Raw genomic sequence first — 25779 nt, 5'->3', positions numbered from 1 at the left:
TCTTGTCCAGCGTCCGCACGGTGCCGTTTCAGATGCTTGCCTTGGTGTTCAGTTGTTTAAGGTGGGACAGAGATTCAGGTCCTCGTTACTGGGTTACTTCACAATGAAAACGCCACCCCAAAGATCAAGAACACATTTCAGTCCAACATTGACGAGAGCGAGGGAAAGAGGAGAATCTGGATTGTTCTGGGACTCCGTGTGACAGGGGCGACGGGGCGAGTGGCGCATGGAGGCATTTCTCAAAGTCACGGGAAGGTGTGACGTCCCTTGGTCCAGACCGGCCTTTGCCGCCATCCGACAGGACGCCCGGCAGCTCTTCAAGAGGGGTGGGCAGTGCCGGGAAGGCTCGCCCGGGCCAAAGACAGCGTCCCCTTCACAGCTGCCTAACCTGAGGTGTTGGGAGGAGGACCAGGAGAGGCCTGCGTCCTCTCAGATGGTGGAGGCTCCATCTGGGATGTCTGGTGGCTGACGAGGAGAGGTCTCTCTCACGGGGGAGGATGCCACGCGCTGACAACGTGAACGGTGCCTTCAGGTAAGAACCCCCAACAGGCCTTGCTTCAGAATCCACCGTTAGCTCGGGGCGCCTGGGTGGCTCTGTCGGTTGAGTGTCCGACTTCCGCTCAGGTCACGATCTCAGGGTTTGCGGGCTCGAGCCCCGCGTCGGGCTCTGTGCTGACAGCTCAGAGCCCGGGGCCCGCTTCGGATCCTGTGTCTCCCTCTCTCTCTGTGCCTCCCCTGTTCCTGCTCTGTCTCTCAAAATAAATAAAAACATTAAATTAAAAAAAAAAAAAAAAAAGACTCTACCGTTAGCTCGACATCTGAAGTTCGGCACCATTCTCCGGTTCTGAAACATGAACTTGAGCGGGAAGGTCAATGGGAGGGTCACGTGGACGCCCATTATCACACCGCCAGGGCGGCTGCTGTCCTTAAAGCTCGACGCTGGCCTCCTCCATGCCGGAGGTCCGGGGCTGCCCTGCTTTGGCCCGCGAGGCATGCAGACCCAGGGGCCCCCCTTTCCACAGGCAGGTTCGTGGCTGAGTGGCTCTCACAGGGCAACTCCACAGAGTAGTTCCAGGGAGCTGCAAAGAAATACTGGCAAAGACCCCCAACAGGACACCGGGGTGTGTAACTGAAGAAGCTCTAAAATCTGCTTTTTTTCTCTTCTTCCTGGACACACAGCTAGACCCATTTCCAGCCCCTGGAGCGAGCGGAGCTCTCCCCGGCGGGGCCGTGCCCCCCCCCCCCCCGCCCCCCGGGTGGCCCTCATGTGCTTTTCCTTTCCTGGTTGGCTGCAGCAGAGGCCAAAATGGTGGGCCCCCAAAAAGGTCCGCACACACGCCGGCCCCTGGAATCTGTGCATGTGACCTTACTGGGCAAAAGGACCTTTGCAAATGCGATTAGGTTGGGGATCTCACGACGAGAGCCTCCCGGGTTACGCAGGTGGGTCCTAAATCCAACGGCAGTGCTCCTGTAGGAGACAGAGGAGGAGACACGGAGAAGAGCAGGAGGCCGCGCGAGGGCCGAGGCCGAGGCCGAGGCCGAGTTGTGCCATCATGAGCCGAGGGACACCTCGAACCACGAGAGGTGGGACGGGCAAGGGGGAGAGGAAGTGTGGCCCAGCCAACACCTGATTTGGACTCCGCCTCCAGAACCAGGAGGGAAGAGAATTCTGTCGTTTTCAGCCATCCTGTTTGCAGTAATTTGTTACAACAGCCACAGGGAACTAACAGGAAGTGACCCCCGGGGGGGGGGGGCGGAGAACGGAAGCCACAGGATGGAGGTGGCGCCTTGCAGGCAGCCTGGGTCCCTGAGGACTGTGTGGAGCACCCCCACCCACTCATCCCCTGCCTCCCTGGCACCACATGACCAGTTGGCCAGAAAGACTCCTCTGCTTGAGACTTTTAGATTCTGTAGGCTATAAAGTAAAACACTATTATAGTTTTACTGTAAAAATGCATTATTCGTCTTCATAAACTTTGTTCCATTATGACTCTTCAAGGCAAAGCTCAGAAAACACACGTTAAATGAAGGAGACGTTCTGGGGAGCCAGGGATAAGTGTTCTGGAACGTTCTGCTTTTTACTAAAGGTTCTTGTTTCTTCAGCCTAAAAACAGGAGTGGGACACCACGGGTGTCGCCCAGAATGAGCCCAGAAATGTGGTATTACTGAACCCAGGCCGAGCCTGGGGCTTGACAGGTGTCCGGGAAATGGATGCCTTGGGCCCCAACCCTGCCTGATCAGCCCCTCTGTTCCGATGCTCATATCAAGGAGGGAGAATTACCTGCTGCTGAACAACCTGGACTCTGGAACCATCTTCCCTGGATTTAAATTCCATTTCTTAACTATTTTAACTCCTTAATTTCCGTTTCCTCGTCTCCATAATGGGGATAAGCAGGCTGGAGTTGGAGGGGCTAATACACTGTATCCTTGTCAACCACATTTTGAAACAAACGAGAAAGAACAGTCAAGGAGAAAGGAAACACCGGGGCTACTGTTGACCAGCGGCGGGCTGGAGGGAGGCGCTCAGCCATGTGGCTAACCCGGGGGACCACCCGCAGGCAGGCAGGTCTCGTCACCCTGGCAGGGCTGGGTCTCCACTCCCAGAGCTCCCAGAGCTCCCCGCTGGGCAAGGAGGGAGGTCTGCCTTGCCCACAAGGGCATGTCTGCACTCAGAAGCTCCCGCAGGCCCAGCCACCGGGTGGCTCACACGGCTCCCGGCACGACGCGCGGGCCCTGCTGGACCTCCCTCAAATCCTGGGCCAGGCACGCGAGCTCAACTTCTGCAGGCCCATCGCTGAACTTGGGGGATGGGGGTGGGGGCGGCAAGAGACAAACGTGGGTGCCAATCTATCCCCACTGGCTCCAGGTCGGCCTGGCCCTCTCTCACTTCACGTCCAGCTTCCTTCCCGGCTGCCCCGTGCCCCCTGCCACCTACGAGCCCAGCACCGCGAGGTCCAAGCCTGATGCCAAATCCCTTCTGCTCTCGCACCCACGGGCCGGGGTCTGACTGGACTCCCAGTACCGACCCGTCAGTCCCGCTCCAGCCGGGGCAGGGCTCAGTGCTGAGGCTGGGGCACCGGCTCTCCAGGGGAGCACAGGCAGGCCCAGCGTGCAAGCCCCGAACGCTCGCGGGGCCGCACGGCCGCAGGGGCGGGAGGACACGCGCCCGACGTCGCTGCTCTCACCGCTTTTACGGGGGTTCCTCTCACGCCATTTCCCCGCGCTGCCTCATCACTGCGCTCACACACATACAGACAAAGTCTCTGCTAGCGCCCGGATCTGCTTTCCTGATTGCCGATCGCTTCCTCTTTTCCTTGCTCTCCCTGGAGCTGACCTCCGGGCCAGGAGACGGAGATGCAATGGAATGCAGGCTAGGGGGAGAAGCGCCCTGCCTCGGCGGCCCGTGTCGGGCGCCCACCTCTTCCCAACATCCCCGCAGCCTCTCCCGACACGAGGGCCGCGGCCTTGTCGCCTCCCACACCTGCAGGAGGAGGACCCGCTGAGGAGAGCGAGAGGCAGGTGCCCTCGAGGAAATGTGCCCGACACGCCACCCCCCGGCCAGAGCACTCAACCCGCACCGGATTCACAAACACGAGCCCACGTGCTTCTGGCAGACACTTTTTTTATTCAGGAAATGCATCTTCCTACAGGTTCCAGCTCCTGCCGGGACAGCGTGACCAGGAGCACTCTCGCTGAGCACCCAGGGGGAGAACGGAGGGGGCACCCCTTGCCGCCTCTCTCAGGGCGTCATGAGGCGTCACCGCGCACACCGGCTTTCCCAGCGGAGGAGGGGGAGCCATCCGACACGGTCGCCCCCCACCCCCGGCGGGCGGGCGCTTCCGACAGAGGGGTCGGGGCCCGGGCCCAGCTTTCCAGAGTCCTATGTATATATTCACTTTAGTCGTATTTTAGAAATCAGCTCTTCCGCGCTAAGATTTACAATAAAAATAAAATAATTTGCTCTGTAAACTAGAGTAGAAAGTTTCAAGTGTCTTAAAAACTATCTTCCATACAACGGAAAAAGGCTTCTGTGTTCTGTCCTGGGCGAAAGGAGACCCCAGTGTGCGGAGAGAAGCTGCCCTGGCGTGTTGCTCGAGACGCCGGGCGCCGTGGAAGCACTTCTTGGCCGCGGAGACTGGGCCCGAGGACAGAGCCACTTTCTTCCCCTCGGGCTCCACGTCCAGCTTTCCCCTCCCCGCGGGCTCTTCCAAGATGCTCACGGCTGCTCTGCCGTTGCCTGGTCCTTGGTGGCGGCAACCAGCTCGGCGAGGGCCGGGAAGCTCTTTATGTCCTTTGTCGCCAGGCCCATCTTTTGTATCTGCAAAGGCCACGAGAGTGGATAAAGGCACCGCGGTGTGAGCTGAGCGCGAACAAAAGAGCCTCATAAAGAACACACGGGATGTCACCCCCATCCTCTCTGGAATCTGAAAAGGGCAGCTCCCCAAAGGCTGGCAGAGCCTCCTCCCTTCACAGGAAGGATCTGCTTATTGCAGAGCTTCGCTTTTGGGGGTTAAACCCTGCGCATTCAAAGACACCAGTATGTTCATTTATCTCAGTCCATCAGATCAGGCTCTTGCCAGGGGAAGAGCCCCTTTTGTGGACTGCAAAGGAGGCGCACGAAAAGAAATCACCAAGCGAACTATTTTTTTAAGTGGAGAGTTTTCACAAAAGCACTGGCCTGAGCACTTATTGTCTTCACGGGTCATCGACAGATTTTCTTAGAATCTGATGGACTGTGGCTGCTGTGGCAGAGCAACTACCGTGGATTGCCGTGGTAACTGAGTCGTGACAAACCACGTGCCCGCTTTTGTTAACGGCAACACACACGCGCACACACGCACAGGAAAATCTGGAAAAACCCACACCAAGCATTTAGCATCTGTCGGCGTGCTGCCGTTCATTCTGGGGGCTGGCGACCAAGGAGTGCCGTCTCTTTTCCCGCACCCCCACCCCCCCTCTTTCTCTGGCTTCTTTGTTCTTCATATTTCTTTACCAGATTGTCTGGTTTGTAAAAGGACTGCAAGTTTCTCTTATGAGAGAGAGAAATAGGGCAACGGACTTCCGCCGGGATAGATCTCTAAATTCACATCAAAGCAGCAGAATTTAGATCTCCAGGGAGGACCCTGACATGCAAGAGTCCTCAGTCAGCTAGGAAAGCAAGCACTTCCGGATGGAAATTCTCCTCCAGCTGCAAGATCTTCCTGGAGGGTGTGTGCTATACGGGGACCCTAAACAGTATAGAAAGCCAGCTTCTCAAGAGCGAGAGAAGTTTCCTGATCCTTGAATGAGTCACCTGTGTGAAGAGAGGCCTGGCATGCAACCCACATCTGCCTCCTAAGTGACACCACGTCCAGCAATGCTCCTGCGCCTGCTGGGACTCCAAAACCTGTGTTTTATGGGAACAGAGGAGACTCGGCCAGGGAAGCAAAGAGGTCAGGCTTAGACGACCTCTCAGGGGCCACACTGAGAGATCCACGGGCTAATGCTTCTCTACTTATTCTAACCGCCTGACTACGTGTCAGGCACTTCCCCGGTGGTGGACAGAAAGGACGCCGCCTCCGTCTGGGAGCTGCCCCTCGAGTGGGCTCCGTGAGCCAAGTGGATGCCAACTGCACCAAAGACCAGTTGGTCAATTTCCGGTATTCGTTACGCACATCCTTTCCCCTCAAGTATTCTGGGGCCCTGACCCCTCCCTCCAGCCCCAGGAGGACACGCCTGCCCTCGGCAGCACGTCCGGGCTCACGTGAGGCACCTGACGACGGCTCGGCAGTTACCTGCTCTCCCAAGTACTCAACGTCCAAGGCCAGCTGCAGCCTGATTTTGTCGTCGTCACTCATGCCGCCACCGGGACCGATGGGGTTGGTGGGAGTGGTTTTCCTGGCTTGTTTCAGCCGCTTCAGGCTCTCCTCCATTTTCTTCACCGAGTTCAGAACATCGGACACGGTTTCGTAGTACCTTGGGCACAAGACACGCTTACTGGTGAGACCGAGGGGCTAGCGTGCATCCCCAGACCGACTGGCTTGGTGGGCCAACACAAGAGATTCATAAGACCAACACTCATTTCCAATAAAAGAAATCGGCCATGGTGAACTGACCCATGTTTTGTAAGACTGAAAAAAAGGAGCCTTGACACCCTAGCATCACAATCCCTCAGAACTTATGAAATACACACGTGGACTCTGTTTACAATTTTCCCGGACACCAACAAGAGAACATCGAAGGCCAAATGATCTTTCCTACTCGAAGGGGGCAACAGCTGGAGCTCATTCCCCAAGTGCAAGTAACAGATTCATTTACGGTCAGTTCTAGGAACAGTTCATCTTAAGAATAGAAAGCTTTCAAATTTTTAAATAACACTAATTACCTTCACAGTGCTCTCAATATAATTTGCAAATTATAAAGGAGTTGTATTTCAAAACTTTGTTTACAAGCTGGCTACTTGGCACTTGGTATATATTTGCCCACAAAAACAAGACTCTAATTCACTGTTATGTTCTAAATTAACCCACAAATGTTCCTGAACTCAGAAGTAATTGAAATAAATCAAGTACCATCAGAAAATAAACAAAATCCAATAGCAAAATTGAGTAAGATGCTTTTGACATAACTCAATGCCGGCATTTGGGGAAAAGTCTATTGAATGAGAAACGAAGAGACATTCGACCAAAGGGATCCCGAAGACCTCCTGAGATTTTCACGGGTTGCAGGGTTTTAGATACTGAACGCTATCAGTTACAATCAGGCTTCAGAACGTGTGTTTTCTCTTCCTTGGCTGCAGTGGTCTCGCCAGTATGCGCTTTCGATTATCTGGCGCGAGCAGAGCCACTGTGGACACAGGAGAGAGCGGATCTTATGGGAAAACGTGTGCCTGACCTTGCAGAAAGAGGGCCGTGTGAAACGCACCCTGCACACCAAAAGCTGGGCGTGCCAGGGGAGTGGGATGTGCCTGTGCCCCCAAGAAGTACTTGATCCAGGAGGTGCGGGGCCAGGGGAACCCCGGGCGGCTGGGGGGCAGGTGGCCCATCGCACTCCGGGTGCAGGGAGGGAGGGGGTGGGTGGGGCCAGAGCAGCTCAGCCACCAACTCAGGTGTGAGCGCCTGCACCCGACTCATCCAGCGACGTGGCCATCTGACGTCGTCAACAAGCCACGTGCCACCCTCCGATGGCCTCCGCGGTCTCTGACTCGGGGCTTCCCTAAGCAAGTCTGGGATGGCCTACTTCTAAGGTACTTACTTATGAGTGCTCTCAGAGAGGGCGCCTTCTAACCACTGTTGGATTACTGCCTGTCTCAGCTTATCCTTGTGCCCACTCTGAAGCTGGCGAAATGGCTTCAGGGCACTGTCCACGTAAGAGGAGGCTGTGGTTGGCACTTCCTGGAGTAATGATGGTAGGGGTTGAAAAAAAATGTATAGAAAAAAAAAAAAAGAGTTATTCAAACTTCGGAAGGATGTTACTAATGTGCCAGTTTGGAGACATGAACGAACCCCATCCCTCCCCAGTAGTGACACTAAGGTTGTCTCCCGAAAGATATCTGAGAACAGGAGGGGTCAGGAAGAGTACAGCAAGGGAAAATAATGTTCAGAGCCAGAGAGAGAGAGGGAGAGAGAGAGAAAAGGACAGAGAGAACAAGTACTGCAGTGCGCAGTTACGGGGGCCGGGAGAGCTGTGTTTGAGGCCGTGCATTTCTAACGGGCTCCCACCAGGTCATGCTAATGCTGCTGGTCGACAGAGTGAGACGCAAGGATCTACGGCGAGTAATTTGTTCTGTTTTAGCTTCTTCGTCTGCAAACAAGGACACTGGTGCCTACTCTGGAGAAGAGCAAACGACAGCATCTGACCGCCAGCGCACCGGATCTGGCCCGCAAGCACTTGGTCAATACCCCGGACGGGAAAGCTGGTAGCTTCCGCAAAGAAAATGAATGTATCTAGGAATACAGAGGAGGTCTCTCTCTCCCGCTCTCAAGTGGGAGCTTCAAGGCAGACCAGAAAGGGAAAATCAGGTGGCAAAGTCCTCTTGCTGGAAGCGGTAATCCTACTGGCACGCCCCAGATTTTGGGAAAAGGAAAAGAAGAGCCACAAGAGAGACTCTGTCCACCTCCGCTGAGCACTCACTGCCTCCAGAGCACTGAGTCACGCAGGCGGGGGTGGGGCAAGACGCCTGTGCTCGGCACACAGAGACCGCCCCAAACCAGGGACGCAAAGGAACTCCGGGGACACTCCAAAACAACAGGTCCCGAAAATCACTTTGGTGCTAAACTGCCTGACACCCAATTCTACAACTGGAGAAAAAAGAAAATTCGATGGAAAATTAAGCGAGATGTAGCAAGAAGGAAAGGTGCGTATAAATGCACAGAAAGAAGAGCTCAGGAACAGAAACGACAGCTCTGGTCGAAACGAATTCCCCAAGTCGCCTTTCTGCCAAATGAGACAACGGGGGAATTCGATTTTAAACCCCAGTGTGCCCACACCCTTTTCATCTCAGAGATGCTTTTCATATTCCTGATGCAGCTTTTCGAATCTTTTCGAGTTACAGAACAGCAGAAAGCAGGTACTTGCTAGGATGATATGAAGGGAGCAAGGTCGATTCAATTTTTTCCAAATACAAGAATCAAAGTATAGGAGTTAAAAATATTTTAAGGGGTGCCTGGGTGGCTCAGTCGGTTGAGTGTCCGAGTTCGGCTCAGGTCACGATCTCTTGGTTTGTGAGTTCGAGCCCCGCGTCGGGCTCTGTGCTGACAGCTCGGAGCCTGGAGCCTGCTTCGGATTCTGTGTCTCCCTCTCTCTCTGCCCCTCCCCTGCTCATGCTCTGTCTCTCTCAGAAATAAATAAAAAACATTAAAAATATATATCTGTGGGGCGCCTGGGTGGCGCAGTCGGTTAAGCGTCCGACTTCAGCCAGGTCACGATCTCGCGGTTCGGGAGTTCGAGCCCCGCGTCAGGCTCTGGGCTGATGGCTCAGAGCCTGGAGCCTGTTTCCGATTCTGTGTCTCCGTCTCTCTCTGCCCCTCCCCCGTTCATGCTCTGTCTCTCTCTGTCCCAAAAATGAATAAACGTTGAAAAAAAAATTTTTTTTAAATATATATCTGTTAAAAAGCTTTCTTTTCAAATTACTACCATCTTTCCTTAAGGCCAAGGGAATCCGGGAAGAGGCCGTGCTGTGTGAGTCCAATTACCAAAGCAGCTGACCATCCACCTGCAGAGTCCCCTTCTCACAATTAAGGAGGAGGCCGGGCAGGCCTGCCTTGGGCTACCCCTGTGGACTCATTTCTGGGTCTCGCTCAACAACCCCCTGCCTCTGTGGCTTTCCTGTCATGTATTTCCCCACCTCAAAAGGCTTTCCAGGGAACAGTGCTGACCTTATTGGTTCTTCGGTAGAGCCTGGGGACCTCTAGGGCACTCTTCAGGTAGCCGAAGCAAGACTCGCTTAAGTCTTGGATGATCCTGTCACTCAAGGCAGGAGCACAGGCGGACAGAGACGTCTGGGAGTCCTCCAGGGCTGCTGTCCAGACACAGAGACTGAGTTTAGCCACTTACTGAGGCCTGGGTGCGAATTTTATTTTAGACACTGTCACAGTATTTACAGAGTGTACAACAATAAGCCGAATCAAATCAACTTACTAGAATTAAACAAAATATCTCATCTAGAGAAATTATCATCACAGAACAGAATACAGAAACAACCAAGGATTGACAACTAGAAAAGAAAATGGTGGTTTAAATATATATTACAGGCTCTAAAGTTTTATTTTAAATTATTTCTTATTCAGAGATGTGCTGAGTCTAAAGATTCATTTTTACCTGAGATAGAAGAAAAATTCTTAAAGCCAATCATTTCAAGTTTTGGCTTGATTGTTTCCAAGAGTTCTGGAAGCTGAAATAAACATACGCACTTTATATATTCAGTTACTTTTTATAAATCAAAGGAAGAGGCAATTCAACTTGCACCTATAAACTCTAAAATACTATTAATGAAAAATGAAACTAAATTCAAGACTTCCTATAGTTTTCATCAGAAGAAAGCAAAATTCTTAACGCTTTCACTAAAACAGAATCCAGCAACACGGGAAACAGCAGTCCCCGGCTATTAACAGGCCCAGGGAAGAAGCGAAACCATTTTCTATTCTGTGGCTTTCCCCGATACCAAACAAAGACCAGCGGAAAACAGACTCACGTATCAGAGCACTCAAACACAAATTCGGCCCACAAAGCCCTGTTAATGATAAAGGCCCCAAACATGGACATACCCACAGAAACAGGGGGAGAAGTTTTCACAGTTCACTTTCAAAGTACACGCGAAGGTTAACTGTTGCCAGGAAATACGTGGTCGAGTGGGGGTACAACCCATTAAAATCCAACCCGCCAGCGATCATGCCAAAACGCGGAGCTAGTGAACAGTGCGGCATGGCTCACTCGTCACTTGTGACGGGAACACTGAAAAGGCAGCAGAGACACCCCCCCCCCCGCCCCGGTTCACAAAATATGAGAATAGACTGACAAGCAAGGAGGCAGAGAGCCCCCCCCGCAGGGGAAAGCTGGAGAGACCGCTCGGAGCGCGGGCGAACCTGTGCTCTCCGGGAGGCCCTGGGCCCCACGATTCCAAGCCCCATGAGGCCATATGGGGTCAGACCCTCGCACATGTCACTTTCTACGAAAACACCGAACCGAGCCCCTGGACTTCTCCTGGGACACAGGCCTACCTGCTCCTGAAGCTTGTCCAGGTCGGCGACCACATATATAAGCTGCGTACTGGAAATGGAAGCCACGGGCTTTGTTTCCGCGGGGCCACTTGCTTGGTCTTCACTGTTTCCCTGGGTAACTGAAGGGTCTTTGCCACCAGTTACCAAAGGCTTTTTAATATCCTTGGCACTTTCATTAGAGATGGGCCTGAGTAAAAGCTGAAAAACCGTTTCAACGATTAACTACTTTTCCACCTGCCACATACCTGAGCATTAAGTTTTGTGGCCCACCATCTGCAAAGTATTCAGTAAAAGTTTACCAACGAAAGAACAACAAGGAGAAACAAAGCCACACTACAACCCCACGGACATTTGTCCTCCTTAAGCTCGTGTCTACTTTCTGGTGATTAAAAGTAACAGGCAAAAAACAAAACAGGTCCCTAAACGAAATGAAAATTAATTTCTGGAATATCACAGTTAAAAAAAAATTCATTAGCTCAACTAGGTAAATCATTTACCAGGTTTGCTCGGTAAATTTACCTAATGTTAATTATAATTAATTAATAAAGATAAAAAAAGCACAATCCAAACCTCACCACGTTTCAAATAGTATCAGCAAAAGTGTTACTTGCATAATGATTTGTTACAAGGGAAAAATCAAAGAGAAGTACCCCCGGCATAAGGAAAAAACGGAATAATGAACATGTGAGGCAAAATAATTTATTGGAGACCTGAGAATTACTGGCTGGTAAGAATGTAGGACCCAGCCTACTCAGGCCTACCCGAAGAATCACATCAACCCCGCTGCCTCCCCCGAATCAACTGCACAGGGGTCTTCAGAAACCGCTTGGTGGACAGGGTGGTCTGTTAAGAACCTTTCTGCTCTCAAAGTAAATAAACTTAAAAAATTTAAAAAAAAAGGGGGGGGTGCCTGGGTGGCTCAGTCGGTTGAGCGTCCGACTCTCAGTTTCAGCTCAGGTCATGACCTCACATTTCGTTGAGTTTCAGCCCCACATTGGGCTCTAAGCTGACACCACGGAGCCTGCTTGGGTTTCTCTCTCGCTCTCTCTCTGCCCCGCCTCCTCCCCCACTTGTGCTGTCTGTCTCTCTCAAAATAAGTAAATAAACTTAAAAAAATTAAAAAAAAAAAAAAAAGAACCCTTCCTTCTGAGCAGAGGAAGGCAGAACGGAAAAAGAGAACTAGCTTCCACCGAGCTCCCAGAATCCGCCAGGCACTTCCGTCAACAATCTGCTGGTCAACAGATCCCTTTTTACTGCTCATGTATGGAAACCGTTTGCCATTTCACAGGTGAAGCATCTGGGACCCCTAGAGCTAAGTCTCCCAAGGCCACAAAATTTCAAAGTGGCAGAACCTGGGGGTGGCTGGGTGGCTCAGGAGGTTAGGCGGCCACCTCGATTTCGGCGCAGGTCCTGATCTCACGGTTCATGAGTTCGAGCCCCGTGTCGGTGCAGAGCCTGCTTGGGATTCTCTCTCTCTCTCTGCCCCTCCCCTACTTGCGTTCTTTCTCAAAATAAACTTAAAAAAAAAAAAAAAGTGGCAGAATCTCAGTCTGTCTGCCGTGAAAGCCAGCGCTCCTTCCGTTAGAAGACCCTGCAAGACAAACGGGCTCTCCTCTCCAACTCAAGATTGCATTCCTTCTGATAGCTGAGGCTTTGTCACGCCGTCCTTCCTGACAACTTACGCACGCCTAGGCCCATTTTCATACTCATCACGCACAGTGAACAGGCTGCATGTCTGTCTGTCCCCTGCGACTGTCCAGGAGGGGGCAGGGCCTCTCTGAGCACGAGACGCTGGCGCGGGGCCTGCCTGGGTGCTCAGGGCTGACCCGTACGATCACTGCTACGGCTGTGTGCGCGACACCTGATCCATCTTCACAGGCACGCGGATACTTAAGAGAGTCAACTACTCGACAAGGAGAAAAGGAGGGTATTCTGAAATGAAGGGAAGGTTAATTAATTTTATTACCTTTTAGTCCAGATGATCATACGATTTTTTAAAACTTCCAAATACGATTAAAATGCGTATGTTTTTATTTCTACTCATTTTCATTAACATGAGCATCTCTGTCTTAATTTTGAGGCATCTCGAAGATTCTGGCTTTGAGACGGGAAAATGAGCTTGTCGGGACAGTGCTTTTCCACAAGAGGAAGCACGGACAGTGGGATAATAGACACCCATACAGGCAACGGTGGCAAGAAAAAGGAAACAAATACTGGATACAGACTTGAGAAATGAGTCGACTGTTGTCCTCCAAATGACCTCTCATGACAGCCTGGCCTTTAAGAGTCTTAGCGTATTTAGCTTAAGGTATCTTTTTTTTTTTTTTTTAATATTTATTTTTGAGAGGAAGTGTGCACATGAGTGAGGGGGGGCAGAGAGAGAGAGGGAGAGAGAATCTCAAGCAGGCTCTGTGCCATCAGAGCAGAGCCTGACTGACGGGGCTTGAACCCACCAACTGTGAGATCATGACCTGAGCCGAAATCAAGGGTCAGATGCTTACCTAACTGAGCCACCCACGTGTCCCTCTTTAATTCTTTTTTAATATTTTTTAACAATGTTTACTTATTTTTAAAAGGGAGACAAAGTGCAAGGGGGGGAGGGGCAGAGAGAGAGAGAATCCGAAGCAGGTTTCAGGCTCCGAGCTGTCAGCACGGAGCCCGACGTGGGGCTCGGACCCACAAACCGTGAGATCGTGACCTGAGCCAGAGTCGGACACTCCACCAAATGAGCCACCGAGATGGCACCCCCCCCTTAATTCCCAACGGTCGTGATTCTGGACGAGCTACGCGGCCAGCCCTCACCTCGCTGACAAACACGGAGTACCGAGCCAAAATCTGCAGCGTGAGCCTCCACAGACGATGCGCCAGCACCGGCAAGAACATCTCGTCTGACCAGCACCTCTGAAGGCTGCTCCATGTTCTGTGAGAAGCCAAAAGGCAAAACGAACTGCCAGCTAGAGAAACAGACAGACACGTAAAGAATCTCAGGCAATTCCCAGCTAAATTCTAATAGTTCCGATGCATAATTCAAGAGTGAGGAACGCGGCCACAATCCATGCTGTTTCATCTTTTGAGGCAGTGAGTTTTTATAATTTTACACGATTCCCCCTCCCGGATGTTTGAGATTGAACATCTATGGCATTCGGCAATCACTTGTCAACAGGTATTTTGTACCAAGTCCACAAACCCAAGCTGGAGTGGTCCCCTGCAAGCGTCTCAACTACAATTCCGAGTTTGTCCGGTTTCATTTGTCTGCTCTTCCGTTCCTCTACCGGAACTCGCTACATACAGGAAGTCGATCACATAGGACCATGTTTTGCAAAGACAGACGGAAAACCACCTCGGAGCCTAAAACGGTGCAGTCAGGCTGACTTAGCTATACAGAAGGGAGCAGAAACTTAAGTGGGAGTGGCCTAGAGACCCGTGTGGCCATCGAAACAGCCGTGCGTTACGTGAGTGGCCACTGGGAGTGACTACATGACACAAGATCAATGAGGCTGTGAAGGAAACCAAACCTGTCTGCAACCCACGACCCACCGTCACCTGCCCAGTGTCCCAGGACTGGGGCCGAGGGCTCAGGAGGCCTGAGGCAGGAGCCCCAGTTGTAAATCATCCCCCAGGAGGGAAGGGCCATCGTGACGCTTTACCTTAGCCTGGGAGGAAAACGGATGGAATCCAGTTTTCTATAAAAAGTGCTGATCACCAGGGGCTAATCCCCTGTGACAGGTTATATTCAGAAACAAAACTGAGGTCTGCTTCTTACGTTCTTAAAGCATTTATTTTCAATCTTATTTTAATTCCAGTGGAGTCAACATACAGTGTTGTACTAGTCTCAGGAGTACAACATAGTGATTCAACACTTCCATACATCGCTCGGTGCTCGAGATACGTGTGCTCTTCGTCTCCATCCCCTACTTCACCCCTGCTCTGCCCCACCCCCCTCCCCTCCGGTGACCACCAGTTTGTTCTATCTGAGAGTCTTGTGTTTTTTGGTTTGTTTCGTTTTTTTCTTTGTCCATCTGTCTCGTTTCTAAAATTCCACCCTATGAGTGAAATTACATTGTATTTCTCTTTGTCCAAGTGCCTTATTTCACTTAGGATTACGCTCTCTAGCTCCCTCCGTGTCGTTGCAAACGGCAAGATTTTGTTCTTTTTTTTATGGCTGCGTAATAGTCCGTTCTTTTGATCCTCTCTATAAGGAAAGAAGCTTTATGGACCAAAAAATATACTTTTAGCATTTTAGAAAAAAAAAAAAAAAAGAGGTTGAGCCGTGTTTTTAAGCTACGTTTTCACCTACTGCGCGACAGAAGAAGGTGAAAGTACCCTCAGAAAACGAAGGCTTAGGTAAGCGCTGAGCTTAACTAACCCCTTGCGTGACATCCGCCATTGATCGCTTTACGGAAATTACCTGGAGCGTCCTCCAACCCAGCTGTAAGTGCTGCTTCTAAGGATCCTGCGATCTCTCTAAATCTGAGAGAAAAACAAGAGCACAGATTAGGGTTTATGCTGCTGCTGCATGCCTTTACCTCCCCGTTCTCCCTTCCTCCTGAGCCACAGGAACTTCCTCCGCTGGCTTGTCCCAAAGAGCGTCCCAAAGACACCCTTACAGATGCCCGGCCGGCCCCAGGAAGCCCATTCTCCCACTGTTTTCAACTGAGCAAGGAATAAATTTCTCCCGATTAAGCCACCGTCAGGCAGGGCTTCTCTGTTATCTGCGGCTGACTGGAATCACAACCAACCCCGTGTTTTTCGAACTAAACAAACCACCCGGTTAGACCGCCATCAAGATGCCCGTGTCAGGCCAGGCCCACGTGGCCTGTACTCGGTGTCGTCGCCTCGCGGCCACAAGACCGCGGGATCTCCGATCACCTCGACTCACGCTGCCGTAGGGAAAAAAGGAAACGTTTCTAAAGTAAGGAATGGGAAGGCTGGACTCCAGATCTGTTTACAGTTTGAGAAAAGTCACCACAAGCAGCCGGTGAACATTACAAAAGCCCGCTGCGTGTGCTGTTCACACTGCTGCCCAGCCTCCTGTGCTGTCCGGCCCCCGCCTCCCGGGTCAGTCCTCCTGGGTTGTCAGCTGGCCCACCAGGCAGCGCCTTCTCCCGTCACAGAATTCCGTTTTAGTAACTGCGTGGGCACGTTTTCAGGGCTGTGTGACATGAAAACGCTGTGTTTTGGAAACAAGCTGCGCACGTGGCATCGGGTCCCAACTACGGAACCTCCGCCGTCGGACCTTCCCCAGCACACCCGTCACCTGCTAGTTCCCTTGCTGGCAACACATGCTGACACCCGCTCAAGATTAATTTCCCTGAGCCTTTTGGGTTTTTTATAGTACAAATGTTTTTCAAAGCAGTTCAGAGCCTGAGCTTAAGGAATCTGTCTGGAGGGTGAAAGGAACAGCATGTCAGACCAAGAGCAGCGGCCGTGCCCTCCATGAACGTGTAACACGGCCCAGAGCCCCAGACCCCGGGCCGCCCCGAACTGCGAGAGCTGGCTGCTTTCCCTTGGGGAAGGAAGCCCCCTCCTACTGCCCAGGGGAACCTGCCAGTGAGCGGCACGGGTGCTATGTCGCAGCCTCGACACAGCCATCTGACCGTGCAACCACGCTGGAAGACCCATCAAAGTAAAACTGCCCAGGTCACTTGGCAGAGCTGTGCCTCCCCAGCCGGGAGCCCAGCAGCAGCCCCTCGCGCAGCTCTGCTGGGCAGTTAACTTCCAGGACTGAGGTGAGGTGCTGTCGTTCTTGGAAAACGGCAAAAAGGGAGAGGCCACCTTGGGGACCCTTGAGAAGCCGCGCTGGAGTTCATAAACGCGCGTGTGATGCCCACGGCACTTGCTAGGGTATCTGTAACAGAGGTGACCCCAGACAGGATGCTTCTACATTCTGAAATCTGGGTTTGGGGGAGGCCTCTAGACCTATCCCTCCACGCATGCCACAGGTACGCAATCACCGCAAAGCGCTTCCGTAAAAATAAAAGCGGTGAAGGTAACACTGCCGGGCGTTGCAATCTCTGCCCCGTAGTATCCGAAGCGTCGCAGGGCACACGTCTACTCCACACACACGCGTACTCGGGGCAAAGGGAAAGCACGTCGATGCTGCAGAAAGCCCACATCGCTAGGAGGAGATATATTATGTTCAGCATGTACTGAATGCAATACATCTACAGTGAATGTTCCGGGTGTATACAATATTCTAGAAAGACTTCAATTAAAGATGGCGGAGAACTTAGCCTACGGCATTTCAGGGACTGAGCCCAGTCTCTGCGGAGCCACCGGCTCACTGCACTGGAGACCACTGGGTCATACCTGCATTTACTTTCTTCCTGTGAGAAACTGAATCGTAAACCTTTTTTCTTGTTTTTGAAGTTTGTCCATTCATTCTGAGAGCGAGCGTGAGCAGAGGAGGGGCAGAGAGAGAGGAAGACAGAGAATCCCAAGCAGGCTCCGTGCTGTCATCTCATGAACGGCGAGATCATGACCTGAGCTTAAATCAATAGTGGGACGCTTAACCGACGGAGCCCACCCCCGCCCAGGCGCCCCTAAACCTGCTTTCTACTATGCCTACGGGAACAAGTGACATGAAGGCCAGGCAGGGCATCGGGAACAGTGAGGGGTTCAAGTGCACCCCCGGACGGCGCTGGCTGGAAGGGCCACCTCGGTTCCTAGGATGACGGGATACAGGTTTACCGTCAGACCAGTGGCGTAAGCCTGTTCCCAAGAGAGCAATGTTCATGTTCCTCCCTACGAACATGTCAAAGTATGCCACCCCACGGGTTTTGGGCCTCCTTTAAATGGCCCTGAAGTGAATCCCCTCACAATGTAACTCTGACCCTAGTCATGTTTGTGGAACTTCTGGTCGTCACTCAGAGTAAACAATGTGACGCCTGGTAAAAATCAATAGGGCAGTCCCACAAAGTATTACTTGAACTTATTTTTTTTTTAATGGAAAAACAAACATAAGTGAATACAAGTTCCACACTTCGCAACTCAGACGTGATGTTTTACAAATTTCACAAATTTTAAGTAAAATGGTTTACAGAGAAAGGCTCACTGATCCTTTTGATTGCTTACTGTTAAAATCTGGTGGACGTACAAAATCATTCAGGGAACTGGCTGACTTTAAACCCAGCTCGGCTGCCGGCCCCGTGAGAGGCGGCTGAGGGGAGGCTGTGCTGTCGCTGTGGCGTCCGGCCTGGCGAGCCCAGAGCACGCCCCGAAACAGCCACCAGAGCTCTTGGGGGGCAAGTCCGGGGGGGGGAGGGGCGAGGAGGGGGACGACAGTGCAGGATCCCCAAGGGTGGGGTCACGGGATCTGGGGAAATGACTAGGAAGAGGAGTTTGGAGGCAGCAGGCGGGACTATGTGATGTGACAGTATTGGACATCTAAAGCAATCTAACTCCACACCCGGACCACAGAAGAAATGCTAGACCTTTCTTCTCCACTGCGGTCATATATATACACACACATACATATGTACATATACACATACACATTAGTCCCCAATTTTATTTTTTTTATTTTTATTTTTAGAGAGAAAGGGCACAAGCAGGGGAGAAGGGCAGAGAGGCAGAGAGAGAGAGAGAGAGAGAGAGAGAGAGAGAGAGAGAGAGAGAGAGAAAGAATCTTAAGTAGGCTCCATGCTCACCGCTGAGCCTGGTGCGGGGCTCAATCCTATGACCCCGGAAACACGACCTAAGCTGGTATTAAAAGTTGGGCCTGAAACGACTAAGCCACGCAGGCGCCCCTCTATTGCAGTCTTATACTATGAAAGAATACTTCACGGTTTTACATCCCGCTCCTGCATCAAAAGGGCTTCCTGCCCTGGGTTGATCTTCATTACCCTGCAACAACCACTCCCAGTGCAGTCCATGAACACCTTAGAAGAACAAATCCTTCACTTCCTACTGAGAGACAAGCTCCGTGGTGATGTCACGCTGGCAAAATTAAGCATAAAATACAGTGTGGTACGAGCAAGGGCGCCTCACTAACATTCTGGTAGCTGTGATTTCATTATCAGAAGATGATTACATACATTCTCAATCACGGCAAGCAATTAGAATCAAGGGACCTAATCCTTAACATATTTCCCCCTCTGTAATTTCCCCCCAGAACTCTAGGGAAAAGGACTGCATCGTAATGAATGAAAGCACTCAGCGATTTCAACAAAAAGCCTGCAACTCTTTCCAGACCTTCCTAACTAAAACGCTCTAGTTAACGTCATTCGATGAAGGAACTTACCGTGACCTCGTTCAAGACACTCTGCAAAAATGGCTCTTTTCGTCTGTTTTTCTAACAGAACATACGTTGCTAAGAATTTATCCTAAATGTCCCCAGTTTATGAAAGCACTTATTTACGTACGTGGTATCGTCACGACATCTGTTAGAAGTGTCACCATTTTCCAGAACAGAGAGAACAAATGTCACAGACGTCAAAGACATCCAAAAGATGCCAGAGACGGCCAAAATAATAACTAGGATTCTCATAAACCGACTGACGGAACCAGCTGTGAAGAATACGCTTCTCCCCACTCTCAGGGAAAAACCAGCGCAGAGAAGCCAACGACAGACCCACGTGGGCCGGGCCTGCTGCCTGACGAAGGCGGGTGGGGAGAAGGGCAAAACGGACAGGCTGCCGCGGACGGAGCTGGGCGCGGGGCCCACCTCGGTCCGAGGCCGGGGTCCTCAGCCCTTTAATTACCAAATGGTTTTTCTGTCATGCCAACCAGAACGCCGGCAATGACGACACTTCTTGCACGTTCCCACTTTCGATCTTGTTTCCCAAAGAACAGCACGATCATCTCCGAGGACTGTTTCCTGGAGGCAACACCCTGACCTGGTATTCTAGTCCCATTTCAGAAGGCTGGAGGGGGGGGGGGGGGGAGGAATAAATCACTGACCTTATTTGAAAATAAACAGGCAAGTTCCACTTATTACTGAAGCTGTGATAGGCGGGATGTGCTCTTAATCTCCTCACGCTGGCCTGTGTTCCACACTGCTGTTCAAATGCTCTTACAAAATCCATGCTTACGGTGTATTTCTAAAATAAGAACAGGCGGAATTTTCACTGTGAGCAAACTAACCAGGAATGAGCACATACAGGGAAAACTGTAATCAAGATAAAGAAGGAGAACACTCTGACTCGTAGCTTCCGGAACTGACAGAGACCTGAAAGGGGGCGCCCGTCCGAGGTCCTGACTTGAAAATTCGGTACTGCCCAAGGCGGGTCGGTGACACGCTCGAGGTTTTACGCGGCAAGCCTCCCTGGAAACCCAGTGCTCTGCAAGCGACAGCTCTCGTATTCTCGGCACCCCTAACCTCGTCCACTGGAACTGGAAGAGCCAGTAAATTAAGTGGTACAATTGTCACTGCCACTCCAGAGGAAGGAGTGGAACATTTTTAAAAGGAAAGAACATTAAAAGTAGAACATTTTTAGAAGGCAGGTGAGCCATCACATGATCTCCATAGACCAGACAGCACAAAAACGGATGGGGAGCTACCGACACCCATGAAGAGCCGTGGCCGAAACTTACTTAACATTCATCACCCGCGCGCTGTGCCTAAGACTGTATTCTTTAACGTGACCCGCAAAAGTACCCTCCCAGGTTAACGACTGTTATTATCATTTGGAGGATGACGCTTCCTCTTCTATTCAGGCTCACAGAGAATTTACCCAAAGACAAAGCTGAGAAATAGAGCAAACAGCACCCTGGTTGGTCAGCAGAGCAGAACCGCAGCTGTTGGAAATGCGCATACCTCCGTGGGTCCTCTGGTCCCCCCCCCAGGGCCCAGGCTCTACAGGGAACATGTGTGGACACTCCATATCCTTCTGGGTCACCCAACCATTCACCGAAACTTCCTCACGTCTGCGCTTGGGCAGGAATTTTAGTTCACTCAACACTACAGGCTTTTCATTTCTTTCAACTGGTTGGGCGAGGTGTTGAGGAGTTGAGACCAAGGTATTATTCATCCTTTGGGGATAAAAGTAGACAGACCTCTGCACACGACGAGACGCTAAAGGAACACGAGATATTTCTCTCCTCACGAGAAGCACGTCACAGCAAGACTGAAAGCTGAAAGCATTTTGTGAAAGGAACTGACCGACGCTGTGCTCACTGGAAACAGACCCAGCCACGTTAAGGACTGGCTTAGAATTCTGAAGTCAAAGTTCTGCAAGAAAGTTTCCTTTCTGAGCTGAAACATCTCCTGAGCATAACGTGACCAGCACAACTCCAGAGGACAGCAAAACGTAAAGGGTCTTAAATGGTGAATGCTTAAGACCACTGTATCATTCTGCTTCTGGGGTCTATTTTTAAAAGCCCTACTGTTTTCAAATAATAAAAATCACTGTCACACGATTCACTGAAAACGATACCACGTGATCACGATTCAGCACACTGTCACGTCGCACAATTAGTCGGAACAGGGAAGTGGTATTTCTGTGACACTATGGCTCCAAATGTGTCTTCTCGTCTGTTTTGAAGGCCAGCAGGTCCCAGGCTCACCACACCTTACCGTCTGCCTCTATACACTACAAATTAATGAGGATTTTAAAATCCAATCGATACCTTGTTTTCCTTTAAAATTATACCGTACACATTTGCAAACCTAATTTTCCATAGAAAACCACTGCAAAGGGACTGGCTTTTAATGGTCTCGAGGATCTTTTTGAAAAAGTGAGAAAATGATGTGCATACACATCTTGTCACATTGGTACCTAGGCTGAATCTTACCCTGCATTTTAAAATTATAGTATATAGTCCCAACAGTATCAGAGACTACTACTTGGATGAAACATTTTGTGTATTTTAAGGAAATGCTCACTCACAAACTCAGATTTTTATTTTTAACAAAGCACAGAACGAAGTCTGTGCAGAAAGCATGATTTTTCCCAAGCCCCTGGTTAATATCTTCGAGAATCAGGATGATGGAGGAAAAGTACCTCGTGAAATGCATCGGGATTTCCAGGATTAAAAAGCGAAGGCAGTTTTTCTTCTAATCCTCGTACTATTTCTGGCCAGACAGAATTCACCAAAAAATCATATCCAGGAACACTGTTGCCTTTTTCACTGTAAGAAACAGCAACACTTCAGTCAGATACATGGCACCCTCCTATTTACAAAGGGCAAAATTCTACAGTGGTATTTTAACTCAAAGTTCCTCAGCCTAAAACTTACTTCCACCTTTTTAAAAAAACTGTACGTCAGTTAGCTTGTTTATAGCCTTCAACTTCTGTTTTACTCCTTGATCCCAGTCTCACCTTGAACCTGAACGCCCTCTGTATTCTGACTCCTGTATTTATCACATAGGAGAGCAAGCTAGTGTCAAGGATAAGGCAAAACTACTACATCGAATTGCCTTGGCAGGATTTCTCCCTGGAAGCAGGCTATCATATTTACACTCTATCTTGGAAAAGAAGTAGTCTAATAACACAAGAAAAGCGATCTTCGCGTGCAGTCTTTTTTTAATGTTTCCTCATCTTTTTTTTTTTTTTTTTTTTGAGAGAAACAGAGACAGAACATGAGTGGGGGGGCGCAGAGAGACAGAGAGAGGGAGACACGGAATCCAAAGCAGGCTCCAGGCTCTGAGCTGTCAGCACAGAGCCTGACATGGGCTTGGACCCACAAAGTATGAGATCATGACCTGTGCTGAAGTCAGACACTTAACTGAGCCACCCAGGCGCCCCTCTTTGCATTGAATCTTAATACCACTAAGCTCTAAAGCCCTGTAAATCATGCTAATTTGCCAGTTACTAACAGCTTCGTGAAGATTAAGCTATCTCTAAGATTACCTTCAGTTCTCAAATTCTATGACTATTCCATGTAAAATCTTGATTCCAAATCCTGATGCAAAAAAACTTGTCACAGTCGTGTTTTTTTGTGTGTCCATGCTTTATTTCGCCTTTTTTTTTTTTTTTTAAGCAAAAGTCTAGACTCTGGATTTCTAATTCACAGACTCAGATGAGAGGCAACACTGAGATGAAAGCATTCACTCAGGAGCCAGAGTACCTGGGTTCAAATGGTGGGCCTTTTACCCTCTGTTTTGTTTTCTTCATCTTTAAATTGAGATGACAGGATGGAGATCAGAGCATCTTCAAATGGGTTAATATTTGTAAAGCATTTAGGCTTGTGCCTAGCATACAGGAAGTGCTGTGATAGTAGGGCTTAAATATATAAGTAAATAAATAAGTAAGGCAGATTGCTCAAGTTTTCCCTTGCACTTAAAGACACAAAAATAACTTCTAGGTAAATACCATCTCACTGAATGCTCAGTTTTAAGATAACTTTCTTTAACAATGGCCAGCAATTCAATATATGGTCTTTTTTTAAGTCTTTAGGTAATCTTCACAACCAACGAGGGGCTCAAACTCATGACCCCAAGACCAAGAGTCGCACGCTCCTCCGACTGAAGCCAGCCAGGTGCCCCAATATACGATCTTATTTTGGCAAAACTGGGAGTTTTGTAGCTACGTTGCGATATGAAATTGGGTATTGAAAATAAAGAAAAAAGGGGCACCCGGGCGGCTCCGTCGCTTAAGCGTCCGATTTCGGCTCAGGTCATGATCTTGCGGTTTGTGAGTTCGAGCCCTGCGTCGGGCGCTGTGCTGACAGCTCAGAGCCTGGAGCCTGCTTCGGATTCTGTGCCTCCCACTCTCTCAAAAATAAACAAACACTTAAAAAATTAAAAAAAAAAATGAAAACAGAGATAAGAGCTTTCCTAATTTTCCTCCTTAGCAAAAATTGCCAGGAAAAATAGATTATCCAGGAAGCCAGGCCTTACTGGCCAGCAAGGGCTACCAAACAATCTTACTATAGTTGAGTACTGGTAAGAAATCACTGGCCGGCTGGAGGAGGGCTGGGGAGGGCCAACAACATGTCTATTTCCCACATACCCAATTCCACACCTCGCAGTCTATACTTTCAGCCATGCTAAGAACGAGCTCTATTAAGGTACCTGGAGAAGAGAAGAATAAAACTGGGAATTGTAAAACTACAGATGCACAGAATATAAGCAATATCAAATGACAAGATCCCCTCATCCCCAAAGCAAATATCTACTTAAAGCCCCAAAGAGAAAACTTACATCTACAAGATTAACAGCTGAAACAGATGAGTAATGAGAAAAGCGAATCCACATTCTCTGGAAGACAGATCCTGCATGCTGCTGCCACTACAGATATAAAAGGCATATACAGAGGGTGACACGAAGGAAAAAGAACAGAACGTGCAAGGGAAGCACCGAGAGTGGGGAATCCTGGAGGCCGGAGCCGAGCGAGGGCAGGTCAGGGCCAGCAGGACAAAGGTGCCTGAAGCAAATGACAACCTACCAACGCACGGATTAGATTCCCCAACCCTCCGAGGCTTCGACGTGAATTCTGCCATGCTGAAAACTATGGAAAGGCCTTCGCAAAGCTTTGAAACTCGGCATTTTCAGGACCAAGACTGGCCTTGTCGAATCTAATGACTGTTTTGTTTCGGAATTGCGGCTTCCTTAGTTTTACATCGTGACTTCTACTAATTTCTTACCCCAAATCCAAATTCAACTAAATCTTCATGATGACTAAACACAAGCGGCAAACCAGGCCGAAATCATGCGGTGGGAATAGAGAGGGTACTTCAAAGGTCAGGTGGCATATAGTTTTTCTTTTTCTTGTCTTTCCAAAGAACAAAAATTCAAGACCAAATGCACTGATTGCCTACTTCATAAAGATCTGAGACCTCCTCTGCCTTTCTGACGATGAAAATGGACCAAGTCTTTCATTCTGCAAACACGGGGAAGTCGCTATCTTCAAGACACGGTGACAGGTGAGGAAGGTGTGGGCAGCGCGGAAGGAGAGCACATCCTCAGCCTCTGGGAATGACCCCTCCACAGAGGTTAAGAGCCAACATGTACTGGAACCGAGGACATGGTGAATGCTGAACATCAGGGGAAAGCGGTCTCTTGAAGGAAGTGGTATCTGAGCGGGAGCTCAGATGGAGTTGACAGGTTAACCAAAAGCCACAGGCAACGGGAAGCGCAGGAGGCAACGAGGAAAACCACAGAAGCCCCCAGTACAGATCTTCCTTGACTTACGACGAGTTACATCCCAATAAACCCCTCGTAAGTATATCATGAGCTGAAAATGAAAATACACCCAACCTACTGAACATCAGAGCTCGGCACACCCTACCTAAAATGTGCTCAGAACGCTCACAGCAACCTGCAGGCGGGCAACATCACCTAACACAAAGCCTATTTTACAACACAGTGTTGGCCACCTCACGCAACTTGCTGAAGCCTATACTCAAAGTGAGAATCCGGAGGGTTTCAGTGTGTCGGTTGCGGACCCTCGTGATGGCGTGGGTGCCTGGGAGCTGTGCTCACTGCCACTGCGCGGCATCACAAGAGGGGATCCTACTGCGTATTGCTAGCCCGGGAAAAGATCCAGATTCGAAGTCTGCGATATGGTTTCCGCTGAATGCGTATCGCTTTTGCACCATCATAAAGCCAAAAAGTCCTAAGTTGAACCGCTGTGAAGTCAGAGATCTTCTGTACAAGTTGTGTTAGGGAAGGTCAAGTGCTACAGTTTGGCCAGGGACCATAGTGGTACGGGGTGGGGTTGCGGGGGCGGGGGTGGGGGGTGGAGTTCCACAGTAGAAAGGTCTACAGTGGAGAACCACCAGGACCAGAGCATCAAGGACCTCACGGGCTATGCCAAGAAGACTGGATGTTCCTCTATAAGCAACGAGAAGCCATTAAAGACTTACGAAGGTGGCAGAGCTCTGGGCAGATATGACAGCCAAGGGCTGCAATGAAGAGGGACAGGTGGAGCCAGGGAGGCCAGGAGGGGAGAGCCTGTTATTCCAGAGAAAACATGACAAAGGCCTGGACCAGGGCGATGGTGAAATGGAATGGGATATTTATGAAGCAGAACTGGAAAGTCATGGAAATTAAGTAAAAGAAGGTGGGGAAACTGAAGATAACCTTAATCACTATTAGCATAAAACTTATTGAATCAAGCTGAGTGGCTCAGCTTGGGTGGGTGGCTCAGTCAGTTAAGCGTCAGACTCTCGGTTTCAGCTCAGGTCATGATCTCGCAAT

At 50.1% G+C, this 25779-nt stretch overlaps 1 protein-coding gene across 6 annotated transcripts in view; it reads right to left on the bottom strand.

The window, feature by feature from the left end:
* Positions 1-3744: 3744 nt before the first annotated feature.
* The window catches only part of COG2 (component of oligomeric golgi complex 2), a 46130-nt gene continuing 24095 nt past the window's right edge, over positions 3745-25779 (bottom strand). Inside the window, exons 9-18 of one of the 6 annotated variants that reach the window (XM_027047033.2) lie at positions 21641-21767; positions 19599-19738; positions 15106-15167; positions 13500-13651; positions 10698-10895; positions 9799-9871; positions 9357-9496; positions 7234-7373; positions 5775-5955; positions 3745-4318 (exon numbers count right to left, since the gene is read on the bottom strand). In XM_027047033.2, the coding sequence (XP_026902834.1) occupies positions 4217-4318; positions 5775-5955; positions 7234-7373; positions 9357-9496; positions 9799-9871; positions 10698-10895; positions 13500-13651; positions 15106-15167; positions 19599-19738; positions 21641-21767 (1315 nt within the window). In that variant the 3' untranslated portion in view covers positions 3745-4216. The other 5 variants (XM_027047032.2, XM_027047034.2, XM_027047031.2 and 2 more) reach the window with 5 other exon arrangements.

The sequence above is a fragment of the Acinonyx jubatus genome, chromosome D2 (genome assembly GCF_027475565.1).
Source record: "Acinonyx jubatus isolate Ajub_Pintada_27869175 chromosome D2, VMU_Ajub_asm_v1.0, whole genome shotgun sequence".
In the NCBI taxonomy this organism is placed as follows: Eukaryota; Metazoa; Chordata; class Mammalia; order Carnivora; family Felidae; genus Acinonyx; species Acinonyx jubatus.
The sequence above is the reverse complement of the archived record's forward strand: the minus strand, read 5'-3'. Positions and strand labels throughout refer to the sequence as shown.